Source organism: Catharus ustulatus, chromosome 10 (assembly GCF_009819885.2).
Source record: "Catharus ustulatus isolate bCatUst1 chromosome 10, bCatUst1.pri.v2, whole genome shotgun sequence".
Classification (NCBI taxonomy): domain Eukaryota; kingdom Metazoa; phylum Chordata; class Aves; order Passeriformes; family Turdidae; genus Catharus; species Catharus ustulatus.
In genome coordinates this window covers 22,912,491-22,935,413 of record NC_046230.1, presented here as the reverse complement: position 1 = coordinate 22,935,413, position 22,923 = coordinate 22,912,491, and the positions used below count along the sequence as shown (strand labels likewise).

The following is a 22,923-nucleotide window of genomic DNA, read 5'->3' as shown; positions in this document are numbered from 1 at the left end:
CTGTTTCTTTTCATTAATTTGCTGCCCTCAGTATGAATCAAGGTTTCATAGGTTTAGGCACCAGCCCCTGTTTCAAAACACCATTTTGGTGACCATTTCCAAGCTTATTTGCCACAAATTTCCACAATCTCTTACTAATATTTATTAGAATTGTTAATGTAATCCTAGTCCTTGCTGAGTCTCAATCTATCTACATCATCTGTCAGTAACACAGACAACAACCAAAGCCCCACCATCATCATCATCATCATCATCACCCACCAGCACAGGACAGTTTCCAGCTCACCCATAGCAGGAGACACTTTTGCTCCAGGGCTGTTGTTTTATGAGACCTTGCTGTGAATTATTCAGGAGCTGACTGAACTTCTGTGCTCTGAGCCACAGGATGCTGACAAAAGACCTCACACTCTTCAAAGTACTTTTGTCTGTCCCTCAGCATCTCGGTTCTGCTCTGCCCTGAGTCACTTTTGATCAGCTGCTCTTCATCTGGTACCACTCCGTGGTCCTGCTGCCTCTGCAGTTGTGCCGTGGTCACATATAATAATGATGGGGAAGAATAAAGCTATCAAGACACTCTCTGAAAGAAAATTAGACATTTCTTGAAAGTCATGCCTGTTCCTTCTTTCAGGCCCGCTCAGTGCTTTGTGAAAATGAACCTTGTGAATCTTGTGACACTTTCAAAGGAGTTTCAAAAGCAGCAAATCTGTTTCAGTTGCAGAGTAGGTAACGATTGCAAATAAGGCTGAAAACAAAATAATCTACAAAGAAATGATTTCAGTCTGTGAGAGCAATCTAGGAAAGGCTTCCTTTGAATTTTCTTGAAAGCAGCAAGCGATACAAGCGGAACACTGATGAAATAATGTGTGTTTCTTCACAAGGTCTTGCATTACCAAAGGAAAATGAATCATTTTTGGTGGATGCTGCTGGCCACCAGCCAGCTTCCATAGCTGAGTGGAGAATGTTATGTGCTTGGGCAGAAGGTGCCAGAGGGACACAGGGAATTCTGTCTGTTCCTGAACTGAAGCAGCAGTCAGTGCCTCTGCATTCCTGGGCTCAGCAAGGGCAGGGATCACAGGTGGCTTTGTAAGTCCTTTCTGTCCTGTTCGAGCACAGACAACCTAAGTGTCATCTTCTCCAGAAAAGATCTGCTGCAGGGCTGGGGTTATAATGCAATTCCAGCTAAACAGGCAAGGCAAAAAAAAAAAAATCCAACCCAAACCAATCGTTATTGTGATACACAGATAAATATATCAATGTTTCTCTAACTAAATGCAAGAATCTGCCATGCAGGAAGCCTGAGCCATAGGCTCCTGACAAACCTAGAGGAATCCAGGTGTGCCTGATTCCCCAGCCACACTCACAGCTCTGTTACAGATGTGCCAAGTGAGCTGGACACCCTGCCCTGCACTAGGGCTGCTCCACTCCTGTTTGGGAAGGCAGTTGTTGTAATTGATTTAATTCTGTCAAGTGCTGAGCATCTGCTGCTCCCACTTTGAAGGCTGCAATTGCCTTCTCTGCACTGTAATTGTTTAATTCCCTTCCCTGCTGCTCTCTGGTATGTGCTGTATGACCCAAGGCTTGTGTCCAGTTTTGGGATCAGGCCAACAGAAGAATTATCCAGTTCATTGATTCATCTGTCTGAATATCCCAAAATGCCAGATAATTAGTGCACTAACTGGAGGCAGCAGGAGCCTCAGAGCATTCCTACAATATATTTATTAATTGATGCACTAATAACAACAATATATCACCCTCATGGATCACAGAACTTGGCTTTTGCATCTGAACTGCTGTGGGATCAGCACTGCCAGAAGATGGATGGAGGGGACCCTTCCCTTGGGATTTCAGCAGTTAATCATTACCATGAGAGAGCCCAGCAAGATTGCTGTTTTGCTGAGATAAAAGGGGAAAATGAGCACAGTGCATGTCAAGGAATAGCTGACAAGGCTGTGCAGCCCCTGTGTCAAAGAAGAACTTTGTCAACTTTTGAAGTCACTGAGGGTTCAGCAGGAGGAGCCCATCCTTGTGCTGTGCCATATCTGCTGCTGAAGCAGAGTAAATGAGGAACATCAGATTAAACATCACCCTAGTGGCTCTTCCTTGCACGTTGGTATCAGCTCTCTTCTGGTGAGCACTGAGCAGAGGCTGATGGATGCTCTATTGTCATGAAGCCCTTCCCTGTTTTCCTGAAGCAGCACAAACCTGGGAAGGGCAGTGGGTTTCCCTCTCATCTGCCAGGGAAGAAGCTGCAGCCTGGACAGGATTTTTGATTTTGAGTGGATGAACAACCATGTGTATCAGCAAAGCAGCCAAAGCAGATGTTCAGTGTTTTACACTGTCACTGGATGATGGTCCTGGTTTTCCTAAAGCTGTGGATTCAGAATTCCCTGAACTCATAGCCAAAGCAGCCAGCAGTGCACACGGCTGCAGAACTGCATTTGCAGTGTGATGGACTGGCACAAAAAGCCTGGGCATGAAGAAACACCAGGGCAAAAAAAGGGACAGAAGAGTCCAACAGTGGAAGATGCACATGGAGAACTCACTGGAAATGTTCAAGCCAGGTTGGGTGGGGCTTGGAGCAGCCTGGTCTGTGGAAGGTGTCCCTGGCCAGGGCAGGGGTGTCGATGGCAGATGATCTTTAAGGTCCCTTTCAACCTAAACCATTCTTTGATGACACCAGTGTTGCTGTGACCTGGTAGAGAGCTGTGAATTAGCATGGAGGGCTGTTGGTCAGTGTAGATGATGGTAATCATTGTAAGATTCCCTTGACATTCCCTTCATTCTCATTCCATGGTAGAAGTGTGAGGATTGGATTTTAAATATAAGTTTATATTGGACAAGGAGGAGAAAGAGATAAGTTTTACTGAACTACTGCTAATTTCATGAGCACCATCGCTCCTGAGGTTGATTCAGGGATTCTGTGAAAAGAATGATGTAAAGTTGTGTACCTATAGATTTGTTATCACTTAGTGTAACATAATATACTGCACTGTGTGATATAATATATGCACTTACATAATCTAAACACACACACAGAGGTTAAATTAAGACTACATAGAGAATATATTTTTAAACTCTGCATAGCAGCCTTAGTGTTCTTGCAATTTAGGGTATGATATGGCCCACTGAGAAGCACTGATCCTTATTTTCACTGCTGTCAGCACTGGCACAGATAAAAATTGAATCCATGGGGCTGCTCTTCCTTAGTCCAGGTTCAGTTCCAGATGTAGGTGCAGAGCTCCTTCAGCCCCCTGGGGTTGTTTTGCTACATTTAATTTGTCTTGCTTTTCTCTCCTCATTCACTTTGCCAGTTTTTAATTTCAGCACTAAACTGCACCACTGTGGCTTGGGTTCACTGTTAAAGAATCTTTAGAAAAGTGTCAGGACAGTAAATGGGAGCAGAAGTTTTGCATTTCCAAAGGGAGGCAGGTCAGCAGGGATGGCCCTGGAGTCTTGTATCATGTTGAATTATTTCCTCTGTCCATTACAGAGGCACAAGGAGCAGCTTGTGTGAACCCAGCTCCATTCTCTCACTTGTTTTATGGCTTTTCAATATTCTCAGCCCTGTTTTCCTGTGCAGAAATCTGTTGCTTGTGTAAAAGGGTCACACTTTTCCAAGATGCACGTAGCAGAACTGGGCAGGCTTAACCCTTGATGCAACTGCAGTTCTTAAGCAGCTGTGAAAAGACGGGATGGAGTTTATACAGGAAAAAAAAAAGAAACTGTGCTAAAAAGGAATGTTTTGCATTTCCAGCTTGTCCAGACGGATTCTTTGGGATTGACTGCCACCAGGTGTGCAAGTGCAAGAATGCTGCTGGCTGTGACCACGTGCTGGGCTCCTGCCACTGCCTCCCGGGCTGGCTGGGGGAGAGCTGCGAGCAGCGTAAGTACCTGTGCCAAACCCCAAACCTGCCCTGGGAACGGGGCAATGCCCTGACACACACACCTTCATACCCCAGACCTGCCCTGGGAATGGCAATGCCCTGGTAGGACACACCTTCATACCCCAAACCTGCCCTGATATCACACACCTTCATACCCCAAACCTGCCCTGGGAATGGGCAATGCCCTGATATCACACACCTTCATACCCCAACCCTGCCCTGGGAACGGGGCAATGCCCTGAGAGCACACACCTTCATACCCCAAACCTGCTCTGGGAACTGAGCAATGCCCTGATATCACACACCTTCATACCCCAAACCTGCCCTGGGAATGGGCAATGCCCTGGCAGGACACACCTTCATACCCCAAACCTGCCCTGGGAATGGCAATGCCCTGATATCACACACCTTCATACAGGGCACCTTCCTTCCCAAAAATCCCAAAAATGGAACCATTTTTGGTGGCTGTGTAAAACCATCATCTCTTTTTAATTTATTTTTTTTTAACTCATCAAACATGATAAGCATCAGGTTTTAAATAGCAAAGCTGTCTCCTGCCATATGACAACTCTCTGCTTTTTTATTTTTGTGTGACATTAAGAGATTAAATGTTATGTATCTGTTTCTGGTGTATCTCATCTAATTATCGATTATAAAGTGTAAGATTACAAATGCACAAAATGGAAAAAGCAGAGCTGGGACTATTTTGTTATTTGAGCATGACAAAATAGTTTTAAAAATAATTATTAAAGAAGTTATTTGGTTTAAAATAAATGTCAGCTTCCCAGATGTTCACAAGTATGGATTATGCCACAATTTTGAAGCAAACAAGGTGCTAGTGTGAATATAGATATATAAAATTAGCTATTCTGAGAAATTTTCCATCGCATTTCATGGGAAATTAGTTTATTTTCTTTAGCTGCACGGCATTACATATGGAGATCACTGAGCCTATTTGCAAAGTTTAGCAAGTAAGTGGGTTTTTTTAAGATTTTCAGGTTTTAGCTTCTCAACTTCCTTGTTTTCCTTTCGGATGATGTCATGGTCTGAGCTTCCTTTTGAAAATATGAGTGCTGTCTGCAGGACTGGGGAGTAGAGCTGGGCTCCAGGGCAGCTCCACAATGAGCCAGCTCTGTTGTTCTGAAGGGGACACTTCTTTAATTCCATAGGTCATGGCTTTCTGCAATAGAAAAGTGATTTAATTTAGAAAATAGAGAGAAATGTGGTTTGTATTGAGGCAATGCTGTTCTCCAGCCATACACTATTTTATCATCAGCCCTGTTTGAGGGCAGTGCTTGCTCTTCATTATATTTCCCCCTCATTTCTCTCACCACTCAACACAGCCCATCTTCTGAGAAGGCTTCTCCTGCAGCATCCCCTGCTCTTTTGTTTACAGGAGGATCAGTTCTGCTGAATCTTCCCAATTCAGACACTTTTCCTAACATCCCACTGCAGATTTTTGCCTCCTCATGCCCTCCCACAGGAACACTTGTCCCTGCACCTCCCACCCCCTGAAGATGCTGGTGGTAGCATAGCCTGTGAGAATGGATTAATGGAGTGAGCACAGAACAAAAGCAGACCAAAGTCACTAACCCACCCCACAGATCACAAGAGGTGCTACTGAACAGATAAACTATTTGATTCTGGGTCTCAGCCTGCTTTTCCTGTCAATCCAAGCATTGGCAATGTGTCACCTTGCCCCTTCCCCAATCCTTAGCATTAGGGATGGGAAGCTTTGTTACATATTTCATTGAATTCAATTAAGAAATGCAGCTCCTTCTCCATGGCCTCTGGTGCCCTGCTCTACTCACATAAAGGAAAAAACCCTATTTATTATCTTGTGCCAGAGCCATTAGAGCTTTGTGCTGGGTTGATTTATTCCTCCTGCTGGTGAAGGTGCCAAAGCCCTCGAAGCCTCCGAGAGTGAGAGAGAGGGGTCAGTCACCAGTGCAGGGTGTCTCCTCCTTTTCTCTTGGCAAAGTGAGGGATCTTCATTCTGATTTTACAACTGGACCTCATCCACACTGCTCCAGAGCAGCTCAGATCAAGGCAGCTACGGGTGGGAGACAGCTCAGCACTCCCCATGCTCCCAGGGTGTTTAATATTCACCTTGCCTGTTCCTGGGACCCGCCAGCTCCAGCAGCTGGAAGGACAGCACTCGTGTGGAAGTAATCAGATTGCAGGCAATGTGCTGGAGGATATTGAGGAATAATTTTGGCATCATGGGATTTGAATTGATCCTAAGCCAGCCATGCAGTGAGTTTTATACTCTGCTATCTAATTACAGGCAATACGGACAGTGATGCCTTTTGTTGAAGCTGCCTAATGCTTTCCATTACCAGCCCGTGGGTTTCAGTTGTTTGAAAATGGATTATGTTAATCTGGGGTGAAATCTGCCAAGCAAGCTCTGCCTCAGCTTCAGTTTGTGCTCAGAGATTTTATTTGGGGATTTTTTTGAGTATCCACCTGAGGTATTTGAGGTTTCCAAGAAAGAGGCTTAGGAAAAGTATGTTACCTATTCTTTTTTTGTTTTTTGTTTTGTTTGTTTTGTTTTGTTTTGTTTTAATAGACTGTTTTACTGAGTGCTGTGATACCTCAGTGACACAGAAGTGAGGAGCTGACATTTGTCATTTGTGATGGAGATGTAACCTTCCTTTCTTGATAATCCATCTCTGGAAGTGTTCAAGACCAGGTTGGATGGAAGGAACAACCTGATCTAGTAGTGACATCCCTGTTCATGACAGGGGGGTTGGAAACTGATGATCTTTAGGGCCCCTTCCAACCCAAACCATTCCGATCCACTGTAAATTCATCCAAAGTTTGCAAACTTAAAAAAACCTAACCAAACCCTCCAAAAATCTCATGCTGCATATGGTCTGTAGCATATGTACACAATTCAGCATCTGAATTTTGCCTTAACTCTGTCAGTACTAAACATGCCTCTTTCTGAAGCTGTTGGAGCTCAGCAGAATCTTCACTGAAGTGGCTCCTTGTGGTTAAAAAGAGACCACACTGGTTTGAGAAATAAATGACTACAGAAAAATTTGCTCGGCCAGAGGCACTTATAGCAGGAGTTTGACATTTCATGGTGTGTGAGCACTTGAATTTGCAAATTCCCTGTTCTTTTAAAGCTAAAGCTTCATTTTGTGGAGAATAATCCACAGAAGTCACTTGAAATCAAAGCTACTGGATACCCTATGGAACACTAGCACCCATCATTTCCTGTGCTCCTGGGCACTTTTGATGCCTGTTGACTTCTAGTCTGGAAGAAAAGTCTCCGTTTTCATGTGTTCCTTACTCTGCATGCAAAAAGGGATTTTAAAGACTGCAAAGAGATAAATCCTCCTCTTGCAGAGGAAAGACATCAAGAGGAAAATTTTGAACCAGGAAGAAATCTATTAATTTAAACCTTTGGATTAAGTTATCCCTTTCTCTCATGGTGAAAATAGAAAAGGCCCAGGCATATTTGTACATTGTTGTGGAACTCCATTAAATAGCTTCAGTATATGACTTTTTTCCTTAATCTTCAGAACAGTACTTTGAAAATCAGGATTGTCCCACCAGGAAGCAAAAAAACCCCCAAAAAACCCCTAAACATTTGTGTCTACCCAATAGAATAGTTCAAATTTTATTCTCCAGAATTTCTGCTTTCTTACCAGAATTTTCACTGAAACAATCTACTGTCTTTTTGATAAGTGTAACAAGCTTTACACACATGCTTCAAAAACCTCACACAAGCCACTGGTAACCAGTCAGGGGATCTGGTGATGAGCTGGTTTTTCCTTTGGCTTGGTTGTGCTATAGTTCTGGTCTGTATTGTGGAAATATTTAGTTCTGCTCCCAAAGACCGAGCCAGAGCTCTGTAGATGTGCTGAACTTTTCACTTGGCAACCAAGCTTCATTTGCAGAACAAACTTTTAGCTGTGATGGGACTGAGCTCCTGCTCTTTCTTGTGGTTTCAACGTGGACAGGGTCCAAGCGATGACAAGAACGAGCAGTGTGGAAAAGAAGTCCTGGGAGAAATGGTGTCTGAGAACCAGGCTGGGAAGCTGGAAGCTCTCAGATGGGGAGAAAAGGGCTGAGAATGGGTCAGAGACTGTCAACCAAGTTCAACTCTAAGATCAAGGTGGTTTCACACCTCCCTTCTCTCCCCAGACTTGCTGTCCCACAGTGCTGCATCATGTTCACTGACACCCTGAAAGGCAGAGAGGTTTGGTGAAAATTCCCTGCTTGGCTGTGAAACGTGGAAGACGTCACACTCACGGGTGCAGGACACTCTCCTGGATCAGGGATCCAGGCTTTTTTTGCCTCTCCAGTGCATGCCAGAAGTGTTGCAGGGATGAGAGGCTCTAACAGGAACCCCTGCAATGCAGAACAGAAACCATGCAAGGAGGCGATCCAGCTCCATCAACCCCCTCTGTATCATTTTGGATGCTATCTGAAGGAAACAGGGTAGCAGAACTGTCTGTTTTCCATAATTCAAAGCTATCCAAATCTCCAGTGCAATAGAGACTGCAGGAGTTTTATCACTGCCATTTTTCACAGGCAGCAGCACTGAAAGCAGAGCGTTTGCTTGCGAGATGACTGCGTTAAGTTTTCACCTGGGAGCCAGCTGCTTAACCAAACTCATTGAAAATATCACCCCTCTCTGACCAAAGAATGAGAGTCTGGGTGAGCAGAGGCACCCAGCTGTGAAAAATGAACACTGAAAACAATGAAGTTGTCAGTTCTCTTACCAGGATGCAAATAAATACTGGGGCTGTCAGGCTGGCAGTTCTGCTGGACCATTAGTTTAGCACAAAGACGTTCTGCAGAGCAGGGGATGACAGCTGATCCATCACATCCACTGATCCAGCCCCTTGATAGAAACCTCTTCAGAATGGGCTGGGATACATATTTTTAACCCACATTATTATGTTAGGCTTTCATAAGACACATTATCTCTAAACTGCGAGTGTTATGGAGCAGTTTCAGTTTATGCCATCTTAATTTGCAGAGTATTTTTTTTTAAGAAGCTTTTACAGTTTATGTATTGGCTGCTATTGTGGACTTAGCAGTGCTGAGTTAACAGTCAAACTTGATGATCTTAAAGGTCTTTTCAAACCTAAATGATTCTATTATTGTTTCTAGAGTCAGATATGGGGTTATATATATATATATATATATATATATATATATATATATATATATATATTTCCAGGGGTGATGGAGTCACCATTCCTTGAAATGTTAAAAAAACTAGTTGACACAGCACTTTTTGATTGAAGAATCATCATGGTATTTGGCCAAAGGTTGGACTGATGATCTTGAAGATCTTTTCCAACCTTAATGATTCTATGATTCTCTATGGACTTAGGCACCCTTATGATGTGAAAACTGTCATTGGAGCACAGCTCCTGCCTGATTTCCCTGGCACTGCATTGTGTCTCGCACTTGCTCTGTGCGCCCTTGGAGCTTCCTGATGGGGTTTTATGGAATTCTGTCGTTGCAGCCTGCCAGGGAAACAGCTATGGGCCAGGCTGCAGGAACACTTGTCACTGTCACAACGGAGCTCTCTGTCACCACATAACTGGGACGTGCCTTTGTAATCCTGGCTGGAAAGGAGCCACCTGCCAAGAAGGTACAGTTGGAAATTCCAATCCCTGCCTATGGATTATAGGGGGGAAAAATAAAACCTGTGTTTGGGGAAAGCTCACTGATATTTTAGCTCTCAGCTCGTTGCTCTGTGTTGTCATTGGGTTTGGATCCACAGTGACGTGAATTGGTCCATTAAATTAATCCATGACTCTGTGCTGTAGGATCCCAGTGAACACAGGGAAGAGGGTAGAAACAGCCATAAACTGGAAAGAAAGCTGATTTTGAAGGCTGATGAAGGGAGAAAAAGTCCATAAAACTCCCAATTATGACGCAGAAATGAAGCTCTGTTTCTTTTCTATTGGCTACTTTACTGTCCCATGCACCAGACTGATCCCCGGCATTACCTTGTGCTGTTCCAGACAGGGCCTAAATCCAGAACATGTGAAAGGCATTGAGCCTTCCAGCCTTGGCAATCAGATCCATACATGAGGCTCAAAAACAAGCCCAGCTCCACAGAGCTTTAAGAAGAGGCTGGCAAAGAAAGGCTGCACTGCACATCCTAATCCATGCATCCCAGGCAGTTGGAAAAGTCTGCCCATCCCCTTAGCTCCTTGTTCTGTGCCTTCCCCACAAGGTCCCTGGGGTGGCAGCAGTACCATGGAGCTGGGAATGCTGCTGTGGGTGCTCCTGGGTCAGCAGGGATTTGGAGTCACCACCTCCACTCAGACTCTGCCCTTCAGCATCCCAAGAGGATTGTTGTTAGGAAGAGGGGATGAAAGTAGGTAGGGGTAGAGTGATATTTAAGTTCAGCACATTCCCCTTTTAAAACCTGGATATGAAGAGGCCTTTCCATGAAGGATTTAAAAATTGGGAAGGCGCCAAACTATTTTTGATGACATGTATGGCGTGACCTACATTTTTGTTTTGTCCAAAGGCCACAAATACAAAACCAAAATGAAAGTTAGAAAAGATGTTTCAAACATGCCTTTTCTCTTTAAATACATGTTTGGGGATTTCTTTTCTCTTTGAAGTGAGGAGGTAGAATAATTTTGTGAGGCTTGGGGAGCTATCCTCTGATGTCTGTGCTTTTCCAAAGTGAGAGCTTGCCTCTTTGCCATCTAAAAGAAGTGTCACTCTGGCACGTGACAGAGGTGTGTGGTTTTTTGCCAAAAAGTTAGGTTCTATCAATAGAAACTTGTTGTGATAGGAATTAATGGACTTTCCTAACTAAAATGAGGTAAATGGTGAAATGTCATCAGCCAGCTGTGGGCAGCAAGATCAGTTAGAGAAGGAGCTGTGATTTTAAGAGGATTGTACAAAGAAATTCTGAGAACAGGGAAATCAAGAGCTGCCCTCCCCTATGTTGAGAAAGCTGGAAGGAAACAAAAATTGGGTTTTGTACGTACAAACAAAAAGTCTCAAGGTTATTTGGTGAGTCACTAATTCACTTCATCACCTACTTTGTTCCAAGACTAGTTTTACAATGGTCAGAGTAATTCCCTGCTGGTTGTGTCCCCATTTCTGCTTGGTTGTACCTCCCACTGCATCTTCCTGGGCCAGCATCTTTCAGGGCCAGATGCTTCCATCTTACAGAAGGGCTGTAAGGTGGGAGAGGTGATGTTGAACCTGTGTCCTTCTCCTGCACTTCCTGATGGCAAGTTTTCCCTGCCTCCCTTCACAGCCTGTCCCCCCGGGTGGTATGGAGCCAACTGCCAGCAGCGCTGCCTCTGCCATGGCCAGGCCACCTGTGACCCTGTGAGTGGGCAGTGCCAGTGTCCCCAGGGCTGGACAGGGACAGCCTGTGAGCTGGGTGAGTGTCACCACCTCCTCCACCCTCCAACACCTTTGTGCCGGGGTCTGGTTTGAGACAACCCAGAAAAAAAGGAGACAGAAGGACGGAAAACACCAGGTGGGGAGAAGTTAGAAAACCTGGGGTTGTTTAGTCAGAAAAGAGAAGGCTGAGGGGAGACATGGTATTGGGACTTGGACATATCCATAGTGCTGGAAACTTGGTGAGCAGAGGAGAGGAATAAGGTAGGTATTCTTTGTCCTTTAGGAACTGGGAAGATAGGTAATGAACTCCATTTGAGGAGAAAGAAATGCCAAAAGAGGGAAATGGTGTATTCCTAGAGAACTTTGCCAAGGGAGGCATCAAAATTTCCTTCACTGAAGGTTTTTAAGCCCAGTTTAGGTGGCTCATCATGTTTCAGAGGCATGAGCAGTTCTTGCTGGGGTTGCTCCATCCTGGCCCCCCATCAGCCTCCCCCATCCCGTTTCAGAGTGTGGGGATGGGCAGTTTGGAGAGGGCTGTGAGCAGAACTGCAGCTGCCACCACGGGGAGTGTGACCAGCCCTCGGGGAAGTGCCTCTGCCACGCCGGCTGGACTGGGGACCGCTGTGACGTTGGTAAGGGCAGCTCCTTCTGCAAATCCTTCATTTTAACCATCTACCATTTCCCAGTTTTCTATTTTCTATATTAAATTCCCTGTATTCTGCAGGCCAATCAGGATTTATACCCTCTCACCCCATCTCAGACCCACAGGCAGGTCTCTGCCAACCATGCCCTTGTCCAAATTATTTTATCTCCTCCTACATCTGTTCCCTGCCTGCTAAGAAAATGAAGGTATTGCTCTACCTTATGCACACAAGGAAGAACACACGAAAGGAAGGGAGTTTTAAGGAGAATTTGCCAGGTCAGCCATCTCTTGCTGAGTCTCTGTGGGTCATTGAGGGGAACTCAGCAAACTGGACTGTGATGGTCCAGATAGTTCAGATCTGGCACATGACCCAGATTTGACAGAGCTGTTTGGCAGGCTTAGACCCATCTGAATCCCTGAAATAGGGATTAAATCTCATACAAAGGTGAGTTAAAACACACTTTCAGCTCAGCCACTGAGGTGCTGTGTTTTTAGCAAGCCACAAGCAGCTTTCTGAGGTCTCCTGAGGTGCTGAAGACTCACAAAACCTCAGCCACCAGTGCAACCTGTCAAACCTTCTCAGTGCCCACCTCCCTTTCTCTGTGGTCACTTTGCAGGGACTGGGGAGGTTCTGGGCACAGTTCCCACTGCTCAAACAGCTGTCCTCGTGTGCATAGTTGTGTCAAAACAAACAGCATCACCCTCTCCCTGGACCCCATCTGGATTCACACTCCAGGCTGTGACTCAGTGTTTGCAAACTTTCATTAGCAACCAGCGTTAAATGCTTTTAATATTTTCAGTATCTTCACTGATATTTTCTGGTCATGCACTCTGCTAAATATCCTCATGAGCAGCAGCGCAGGCAAGGAGGATCCTGGCTGATGGCCAGTGAGGCTGCTCCCAGGCCAGCAGGTAGAACATGGCTCTTTCTGCTTGCCCCCAGCCTGTCCCCGCGGATTTTTCGGCCCGCACTGCGAGGAGAGGTGTGACTGCACCCACGGCTGGTCCTGCCACCCCCGGACTGGAGCGTGTCACTGCGAGAGGGGGTGGCGAGGGCGGCACTGTGACAAACGTGAGTGAGGCCTGCAGCCGGGCCTGGGCCGCGCGCTCCCCCAAACCCTGAGCCATGGCCGGAGATTGTCACGGCCTCGTTCCACGGGGTTGGGCTGCTCTCAGGGATGGGTGTGTGGAGGGGGTGGTTTGTCCCTCCTGCTGTCCCTGACGGGGTTGGTGTCCCCTGCAGCCTGCCTGCCGGGCCGCTACGGCGCGGGCTGTGCCCGGCGGTGCCGCTGTCCCCCGGGAAGGCCTTGCCACCACCTAACGGGCGCCTGCGGATGTCCCCCGGGATTCACCGGCCTCGGCTGCGACAAGAGTGAGTTTGTGATCACAGCAGGAATGCTTCCCTTGTCAATTAATTAGCACATTGATTTCCTGAATCAAAACGTGGTGAAGTGATGCCTGAAGATGGGGGGAGACAACCTGACGGGAGGGAAGATGGCCAAGGGCTGCTCGTAGCTTGCCCAAGTGGTTTGGCCAGGTTTGAGCTCTGTGCCACTGCAGTTTGGGCTGCTGGGGTTTGCCCTCTCTGTTTGCAGCTGTTGGACTGGCAGGGGTCAGCCAGGGGCTGAGCTGGACCCAAAAAGGCTGAGGATGTGCCAGTGGAACCCAGCCCTGCCCATGACCAGTACTGTGTTGCCAGTGAAGCCGTAGTTCAGCTTTTCTTGTCCCTGTGTGAGGTTATCTATTCCTACTCTCAAAGCTCATGGAAAGGACATTTTCTGGCTTTTATTAGCATGGAATCTGGTCCCCCAGAGGCGTCTTTGGAAGCAGGCTTCTGCTCTGACCGCAGCTGCAACACCCTGATTTTGTTCCTCCCTACAAAACTTTGCCTGAGCCCTGTTTTAGCCAAAGGAGAACCAGCAATAAATAAGAATTGAAAGGATTGACATCGGTGTTCCATATCCTCCACCAGAGGACTCTAAATGCTGACCCACAACCGGCAGCTTAATGGAAATGAGATGTAAGAATTAAATGTGGAAGGTCCAAAACCTGTAGGCAATGTGGCTGTCAGCAGGCAGAATGAAACCTGTGGAGATGTTGATGGTGCAGCAGCTTTGCAAGTTTAAACTCTCTGCAAAAGGTAGAATGTCTTTATCCACACGCCTGATCCCTTGGGAATTATACTGTTATTTTAGTCAATTTTACCTGACATTTCCCTATGATTTTTTTTCTAGTGACAAGAAAATTGTATCTGGCCCTTGACAGTTGGGCACAAATTGACTGAACAAAACAAAATCAAGCAGTCAAGTAACCCCCAAGTAAATGTAATAAATCCAACGTCCCACAGGAGAGCGTCATTCCGTAGGCAGGGATTTTATTTAATAAATCTCAGCCCGCTCTTTGTTTGAGGGCTATATTTACCAAGACAAATTTAATTTATTGGTTTGCATTTCTTCTTCCCAAAGCTTGTCCACCGGGCACGTATGGGCAGGACTGTCACGGAGTGTGCCAGTGCCCTGCTGAGAATCAGGAATGTCACCCTGTCACCGGCCAGTGCTCCTGCAGCCTGGGCTACCACGGGGCCCGCTGCCACCTCCGTGAGTATTTTTGGGTGTTGCTGCCTTTCTAACAGAGAACTGAGTCTTGCAGGAGAGTCTGCTGGTGCTTTGAGTTCATCTGTGTCAGTACAGAGGTGACTGAGAGAAGCAGAGGTTAATTATTGTATACAAGTTTGAGTATTACAAATAAGTTATAGTATAGAAAGTAAGCATAGGGTGGGTTAATTTGCACTAAAAAAAGTAGTTGTATCATTGCAAGGAATTAATTTTAAAAACCATTTTCTAAAAAAGTTCATTAATAATGTTAGTTCAAAAATATAACTAATTCAATCCTTCAAATTAATTTTTAAAGCCACCAGATTTACCAGCTAAACTCTTTCCAATCTCATTCCATGCTAAAGAATGTAAAGATCATTCTCTGCATTGCATCTCTCAGCTACACCTGGATATTGTGCAGCTTTCTCATTTTTAAATACCAAGTCCAAAATACTTCCCGAAATCTCTGCGTGCTCAAGTAAGGACAAATGGTTATGAGAAAACAACAAGCTGAAATTGGCAATAAATCCAAGTGATTCATAAAGTCCTTTCAGTTGCAGAGCCTTCTGAGGAACAATCAAATTAAACCAACTGTTACTCTGGATTGAAAAATGGTGACTAGTGTAGAGGACAAAATGCCAACTGGCCCAATGCTCCATCATAAAAAATATTCCCAGATCCACATGGCTCATGCTGGTATTTTAGGACATCTGTAAAGTTGTTTCTGGTGGAATGTGGCAACTGATAAGAAACATACACCAAAGCAGCCAATAAAGGAGACAGTTAATTACCTTTTTATTTACAACTTTAATTTTGGTTTTACTCCATGGCTTGTAATAGTCTCATTTAGAGGAGGAAAAAAAAAAAAAAAAAAAAGCTGTTGTCTTTCTTGCTCAGTTTTTCTCTCTTTGGCGAGTGCTGATTTCCCTTTCTTGGGAATCCAGCACAACTCTGTTCAACTTAATTGTTTTTTGGAGTGACAATTTAGATACAAAAGCCAGCTGTGACATGTGTAGCTCGGATAAGGGTTAAACCACTGTTTTATTCCTTGAGCAGAAATAGGAGAAAGATGCACTTTAAAGATGGGCCTTTGTATTGCCATCACGTCATCACAAGTTATTCTTTAAAATATAAATTATAAATAAAATACAAAGAATTGATTCTGTCCTCATTTGTGCATCAGTTTTTTCTGTGAGATCGAAATCTGGCCTTCAGCACTGAGGCTGGAGCCATCTGGATCCATTATACATTAGATTATAATAAATGTTATAGTAGAGCAGTAGTGGAGATCAACTATTTAACAGGATCATTTTAAAAGAATTAATCATGGTCAGCTTATTACCCTTATGTAGCAATTTCTCAGTAGTCATTACCTGTGTGTCTAGCACTAAATCTCTCATTGCAGTAAATGTCCTCAGACTTACTTAGATATTTCAGGTTTTATTTCAGAATTTTAAAATTTAAATCATTGACAATTACACTGAAGTTCTGATAGAAAATATATAGAAAGATTAATTGCAAAATAAAATCTGTGTTTTGGTGCATTCAGGGGGGATTTTTGCCATGGATTTCTGTGTAGCTGGGGTTAAACCTAAAGAGCATGAGATTTGAGATTTCATGGTGTTCTGTACTCTGAGATTCCCAAAATGTACAGCAAATTCTTAAACACAGGTTTGTTAGATGTTTGTTGGAGAAATAATGAAATGATGGAAGTTCCCAGAAAAATATTTATCTATGTTGGTGTTGTTCCTGTTGTCCCCTGTGCCATTTGTAGACAGACACAAAAAATTGAAGGAAAACAGTTAATTGCAGTTATTTTAAGTTTAGGTCAGTGGGGGGAGAGATTCTGGGCTGATTCTGCAGTGACTGACTGAAAAGCAAGGATGGTTTGCGTGACTTTGGTGGGAATACTCCAAGTTCCTGCTGTCCTCACTGCAGGGAAAGCTGGGGCTGCTCCAGGGTGAAGAAGCTCTCGACAGAATATTAAAACCAGCACAGGGAGCCGCTCCCAAACGGGCTCTGGTCCAGTCAACATGTGGTTGGATGCTGCTGGAAACAGTTTCTGGCAACTGCTGCTGTATTTATAGTACAGTGAAAAAAAATGCTCAAGAAAGTATCTATAAAAGGTGTAGTTGGCTGGGAAGTCAAATTTCCAGGAGCCAAGAGCAACGGGGCTTTCATGTTCTCAAATTTTGGAGTGAGGAGCTGAAAAAGTCTCTTGGCAGGGTCCAGAGGAAGCAGACAAACTAGCAGTAAGGTTCCCATCACTTGTCCATAACTTGGTGGATGGGCAGATCTACTTGTTAAAAGGAGTAAAAAGCAATAAGTGGTGGTGAAATGATTTTTAAAAAACAAAGCATGGTATGTTGCTGTGACATTGACTGGGCTGGGAGCACCCAGAGCCAGAAAGAACTCACCAGCTTCACTTTCAAGCTGTAGGTGACAGGATGTGTCAGAAGGGATTATTTGACAATGCGATTTAATAGCATTGGTCAGAAAAGCCTCAGTGTGTGCAATTGCTATGGAAAGATTTAGGAGCTTTTGGTCATGACAAACCCACTCAAAGCAGAAGGAAAATCAGGAAATGAGGTGGAAATCTGGCTGCCACTCTTTTGTTCGCAGAAAAAAACTGTAAGTCAGAAGCACAGGAAACTGTTAAATTAGAAAATGTCTTTATGAGATAACTGGTGGTGCAAGAATAACACCAGCCCTCTTTGCAAAGGCAGAGCCTACTGAAATGGTGGGACATGGTGCAAATTGCCCTCGTTATCTGCATCAAAATTCTTCTGCAAAGTACTAACAGATGAGGTGGCCTTGTTATTGAGCATGTGCACATTGCAGCAGCTGAACATGCCCTGTGTGTGCTGCTCCTTCTCGAGCCAAAATACAGGAAATTCTGCAAGGACAAAGAATTTGGTAAGGAGGGAATTACTGCATCCCGTTCAGTAATGGAGCAACTACTGCTAGCCTTGAGCTAAGAAATAGCTCTGAAAGCTTTGCAGCATCTTTTGGAGTCTGGAAGAGAGAATTTAAAAAAAAAAAAGGAGAAAATCCAAATGATGACCAAAAGGAAAAGAAGGAGGAAAAGGGAAACTCATAGAGCACGTAAATCATTGAATCTGGATGAGTCCTTAACTTCAAGTCTTGGTGGGAATGAAGGGGGTGTTGCAGGGCTCACTCCTTGATGCCAGGGCTTGCATGTGAAACAGATTTTGCTTCCTGGCAGATGGAAGCACTGATGACAGAGCATTTATTGAGAAGAATCTGTGTTTGAGAAAGGCTGGGGAGAATATCTGTGTGTTATAAAAGCGTGTATCTGTTTAGTCCTGATGATCTGCTATCCTGGTCTTTGAGCAGAAGCCAACATTCAGTTTTATTTTAAAAGGCACCCCTCCCCCATAAGCTCTCCCTCACTATTGAATAGTTCAGAAAAGCCAGAGATTTCTCCAGCCACTCAAGCCATGCTTTCATGCCTTTAGGAAAGACAAAATACATGAAGTTATTTATGCACAGATTGCAAGGGATCTGTTGCTTGGAGACGTGAGCAAATATATTTTCAACCAGGTTTCTAAAGTAGCCACAGACTTTCTGCCAGGGAAGAGAAGGAAGGGGTGAGCAAAGAAATGACATTCAGAGGTAGTAGCACAAGTGGAACTGTTGGATGATGATCATGCTGCTCAAGCACCAGCTACTCCTTCTCCCTGGAAAATTAGGAGAATAAGCTGCGTTGCCAGAGTTCAGAGGTGGCACACTGCAGGTTCACTGGTGTCTGTGCCCAGCAGCTCTGCCCAGCTCTTCCCCTCAGTTCCACATCTGTCTTCTGAGAAGGTGTCTCCTGAAATTCTGTGTTGCTGCCGTGCACATTTTCATGGTCTTCCACCCACAGGGTTGAAAGGGAACTTAAAGCCCATCCTGTTCCAGCCCCTTCCTCTGTCCCAGGTTGCTCCAAGCCCTGTCCAACCCGGCCTTGGACACTTCCAGGGATGGAGAACTCTTCCACAGCCTCTCAGGGCAGCCACTAACAATGCCAGCTCCAGTTTGTGGAGAAAGAGTAGATTATAACGAAAACAAACTTTCTCCAACTTAGAGATTTTTGGAAGATGTGACCTACTCCATATCCATAAAACAGCTGCTAAAAAACAGCTGCTAAAAGAGGCAGAAATGTCTCACAGCTTCTCACTGACTTGGGTAAACCATGTGTTGCCCAAAGGAAGAGAGAGAATGACCCCATCCCTCCTTTTTAGGAGGGAAAGAGGGAATATGTTCATTTGGAACAAAAATCCCAAGAGGAAAATCTCTGTGGAACGGGGCTTGCTTTCCTTGCTACTGTCACATGAGGGGAATGGGAGAGCCCAGAGCTTGGAGCAGCAGCACTCAGTCCAGCTCTCCAGGATCTGACATTACAATCAGTGCTGTCCCAAAGGCTCATTGTCCAAAGCAGCCATCTGCTCCTCAACACCTACTACTGGCCCTCTGGAAGTGAATAACATTAGAAAATAAAAATAAAACTTTGATTGAAAGCAACAAAGTGCTTAGGACATGAAATGAAATGAAACAGGCCCAGTAACAACCTAACCTAATTGCTGGCTATTTTTTTCTTTTAAAACAGGGTGTCCAAAAGGTACTTATGGTCCAAACTGCCAAAATCCCTGTAAATGCATGAACGGAGGCCACTGTGACCCTGTGTCAGGAACGTGTGATTGCGCTCCCGGTTTCATCGGAGCCAACTGCAGCAAAAGTAAGCCAACATTCATGTTCTGCTTCTGTCAAAACACAGCAGAGAGCATCATTTGCATAAGAGCTTGTCAGAAGAAAAACAGACAGATCCCAGCTACCTCTTCCTTGAATTGTAAATCAGGATTCCAGCTTTGTAAAAAATCTCTTGCAAAATATTTTCCCTTGCTTCTGCATGCATGGAAGCAAGGACACTTACCCAGGATTACAACCTGCTTGCCCAAATTTATTTCTAGAACCAGCTCAGCATGAATTGCTCAAGTTCCTTCTTCCTGTCCAAAATTTGGAGGTTGAGAAATTATCTCAATATTTTGCTTCACACTATGGTGCCATTACTTTCAATAAATGGGAAAAATATCAAGTTTTGTGATGGCAAAAGAGGTAAAGACTCCATGGCAGCCCTACTGTTACTTCTCTATTTCAGAGCTAAATGGTGTGGCTGAATTTCTGTGCTGCTTCCAAAGCTCTGGTCTCTGTGAAGCTCTCTTCAGCTTATTCAAAAAAAGGCAATGTTTGAATGTTTGGTTGCCCTTAGCTTTGCTCTTCAGTGTTGGGCAGCATCAACATTAAGGAAGGAAAGATGTTTTAAGCTAGAAGGGTAAGCAGCTTATATTTCAGTTGTACATTCACTCTTATGATAGGAAAGACAGTAAATAATTCCATGTGAAATCATGGATTATATTTATAATCACAAGTAGTCTCAGAAGGTAAAGCAGTTGTTTCTTTGGGTGGATTTTGGCTTCATAGTTGATACTTTGAAGTGCATTAGGTGGAATAAAAACAAAGCCAGCTCTTCCCCTAAGATTATGACTATGCTAAAAATGAAAACTTCTGAGTGTTTTAACAAATTCTGTGTTCCCTTCAGCTTGCCCTGAGAGCAGGTATGGGAAGGACTGTGCCCAGTTCTGTGCCTGTGGCAAAGGCCAGTGTGACCCACGGACTGGCGAGTGCACCTGTGCCCCTGGCCACACGGGACCTGCCTGTCAGCAAGGTAACAAAGCAGAACCCAGGTCACCTTGCCAGTGGGTGACACACTTCAAATGCCCAGCAAATAAACTCAGTGCCAAACATTGTTCACAGCCACGTTCCCCAGGGCCTTTGCTGATAACGCTGCAGTTTGGGGTGCTCAGCCTCTGTCCCTCCACGCTCCATCACCCAGCCTAATCCTGCTCACACCTCCCTGCCATCCTCGTGCCAGGGCACTGGTTCTCCAGGATGCTGAGGGGATATGTCAGGACAGAGGGTTTGGGTGAAACTGATAATAATCATGGAGTAGTGTCCCAGCACCCTAGGGAGACCCTAATCACTTGGGATACATGTGGGGAGCATGTGTTTGTATTTATTTCCTGTCACCTTCATCCTTTTCTTGGGGTGCTAATTTTTGGGTTTTTTCAAACTTTGTTAATTCTCTGTAGTGTGTCCCCAGGGACAATATGGCCCCAACTGCCACCTGACATGTACCTGTCAGAATGGTGGCATCTGTGACCCCGTGGATGGCAACTGCACCTGTGGGCTGGGCTGGACTGGAAGATCCTGTGAGAAAGGTGATTTCCTGCTTCGATGGCAGTGCATCTGTGCACTGAAGCTGGGGTTTGCAGTGTCCCCACACACCCACAGACAAGGACAAACAGTTTCAGAACTGCCTCTAGTTAGAGCTTCAGGTCTCTTTTCAAAGACAATTTCCTCCTGAGTCCTGCTCATTAATTTCCTTATTTCTTCTTCACTCCATTATTTCTTCTTCTGCCCAACTTCTGTGTTCTTTTGTTCACAGGAATGTTGGGTTTTGTCTTTGTCCACGAGATCCTCAGAAGTCTATGTCTTCCTCCTCACTGGTTATGTTCTTCTCTTTCATTTGATTCTGGTCTGGAGTTGAACTTCCCATGCATTGACTTCCCGGATGTTCTGATAATATCTGTCTGAAGCAATTGAGATTGTCCTGCTCTCTCACCCTTACTTCTCCATGACAGCTATCCCTGCAAGACAAAGCACACTAACAGAATAAGCTCATATCCTGCTCCAGAATCTCTCCTGTCAGCCCAGTCTTCCACAGCTGTCCTGTCCATCTCCCAAAAACCATTCTGCCTTTCTGTGTGCCTATTTTTCTCTGTAGGTAAGAGATATCTGTATAGTTGTGACTTAAATGTTCAGGAAAGCACAAGTTTACTGGTATGAAATATAATTAAATAGTTCTGAGTACACATTAAATCATTAAATCATAACTGCTGTAGTTCAAGCTGGCCAACACCATCCCAGGCTCTCATTTACAGCACTTCTGTCCCTGACACCTGTAGAATATTCACCTCAAACTCCGTATGTATCTATACCAAGGACTGGTTGTTACAGGGAAGTGTCCCTATATAAAAATGTGATATAGAATTGACACTTTTTAATGGCATTCTGAGCTGCAGATGTTTCATTCTGCATGTGAAGAGACTCAGAGCCCCACCATGCACCTGTATACAGAGGAAGAGCAGGGAGGAAAGGAAAGATGCAACTACTCACCGTGTGAATTCTGTGAGGATGCAGTGGGTAGTGAATGTTCTCTGTCTACAGGCTCTAAAACATTTGCAGTGACCCAATATATTGTATAAGGGACTGTGTATTGTATCACTGGAGAGAGCTTCACTATTTGTCTTTTTACAGAGGGAGCAAAATTATTGGAAAATGGAGTCTTGATCTCCACAGCAGTATGAGTTTGAGTGTGTTGTGACTGGAAATCAAAGACAGCTAATCAGGCATCCTTTTAATAGAGATTAGATATGATGTTCCTGGAAGAGCCTGTCTGGCATTTGCTGAGTTCTCAATCTGATTATTTGGACGGCCACGCTCATTTAAGTTCGTCTGCCCAGATTCAAATTATCCCAGCAGTGGGAAGTTAACTTATTCAGAGATGATGCTGAGGTTAATTATATTGGCACAGTCCCTTCTGCATGGCTTGGCTTTCAGTAATTTGAGACGTGTTTAGTTCTGTTAAAGCAGATAGCTCATTATACATGGACAGACTGTTGCTATGTGTGAAAAAGATCCTCCTGCTTTTATTGGGAATGCAAATAGTGTGAACTCCAATGACAACACAGAGGAGGAAAAGCTTCATGTTTTCTTTCACACTTTTTAAGCACCTAAAAGAAAATATTGCTGTAGATAAAGAAAAAAAAAAAAAGAGAGAGAAAATCTAATTTATGCCATTCACTACAAGGCTTTACAACACATGATGCAGGTTCGGCATTGAGTCCATGAAGAGACAAATTGAAAAAGGCAGATTGTTAAAACTGTGAGGAAATTGCTGTTCAAATATCTATGTAGAATAAAATATTTCTTACCAAAGTATGTAAATGCATCATGATTGTGTAGAAATCCTGTATCTTCACAACAAATATTCTTGGGTCTGCAAGTCATTCTCCGGGCATCATGTCTGGGCAATGCAATCTATCACATGTGAGCTTTTCTGGGTGAGGGCAGTGATTGATTGTTTAGTTGTTTGTCTGTTTTTCTGTCCATGTCCTGCCTGCAGAATGTCTCCCAGGAAAATATGGGGCTGGCTGTTCCTTGGACTGCCCGTGCCAGCACAATGGCACCTGTGACAGGTTCACAGGGTGCTGCAGATGCCCTGAGGGTTTCTACGGCCAATCCTGTGAGCACAGTAAGTGGAGGCACTCGAGGTAATTCTCACAGGTTTGGGGCTTCAGAGTGGTCAAGAAACACCTCTCTGGTTCAGATA

At 44.5% G+C, this 22,923-nt stretch overlaps 1 protein-coding gene across 7 annotated transcripts in view; it reads left to right on the top strand.

Moving 5' to 3' along the window:
* Positions 1-22,923, top strand: part of LOC117000611 (multiple epidermal growth factor-like domains protein 6) — a 208,289-nt gene that overhangs the window by 159,149 nt on the left and 26,217 nt on the right. For 3 of the 7 annotated variants that reach the window (XM_042779597.1, XM_033068386.1, XM_033068385.1), the window contains 11 exons: positions 3,755-3,883; positions 9,376-9,504; positions 11,143-11,271; positions 11,741-11,866; positions 12,821-12,949; positions 13,121-13,249; positions 14,343-14,474; positions 19,081-19,209; positions 20,071-20,196; positions 20,621-20,749; positions 22,717-22,845. In XM_042779597.1, coding sequence (XP_042635531.1) covers positions 3,755-3,883; positions 9,376-9,504; positions 11,143-11,271; positions 11,741-11,866; positions 12,821-12,949; positions 13,121-13,249; positions 14,343-14,474; positions 19,081-19,209; positions 20,071-20,196; positions 20,621-20,749; positions 22,717-22,845 — 1,416 coding nt within the window. Of the gene's footprint in view, positions 1-3,754; positions 3,884-9,375; positions 9,505-11,142; positions 11,272-11,740; positions 11,867-12,820; positions 12,950-13,120; positions 13,250-14,342; positions 14,475-19,080; positions 19,210-20,070; positions 20,197-20,620; positions 20,772-22,716; positions 22,846-22,923 lie in introns of those variants that run through there. The other 4 variants (XR_004418828.1, XM_033068387.1, XM_033068389.2 and 1 more) reach the window with 4 other exon arrangements.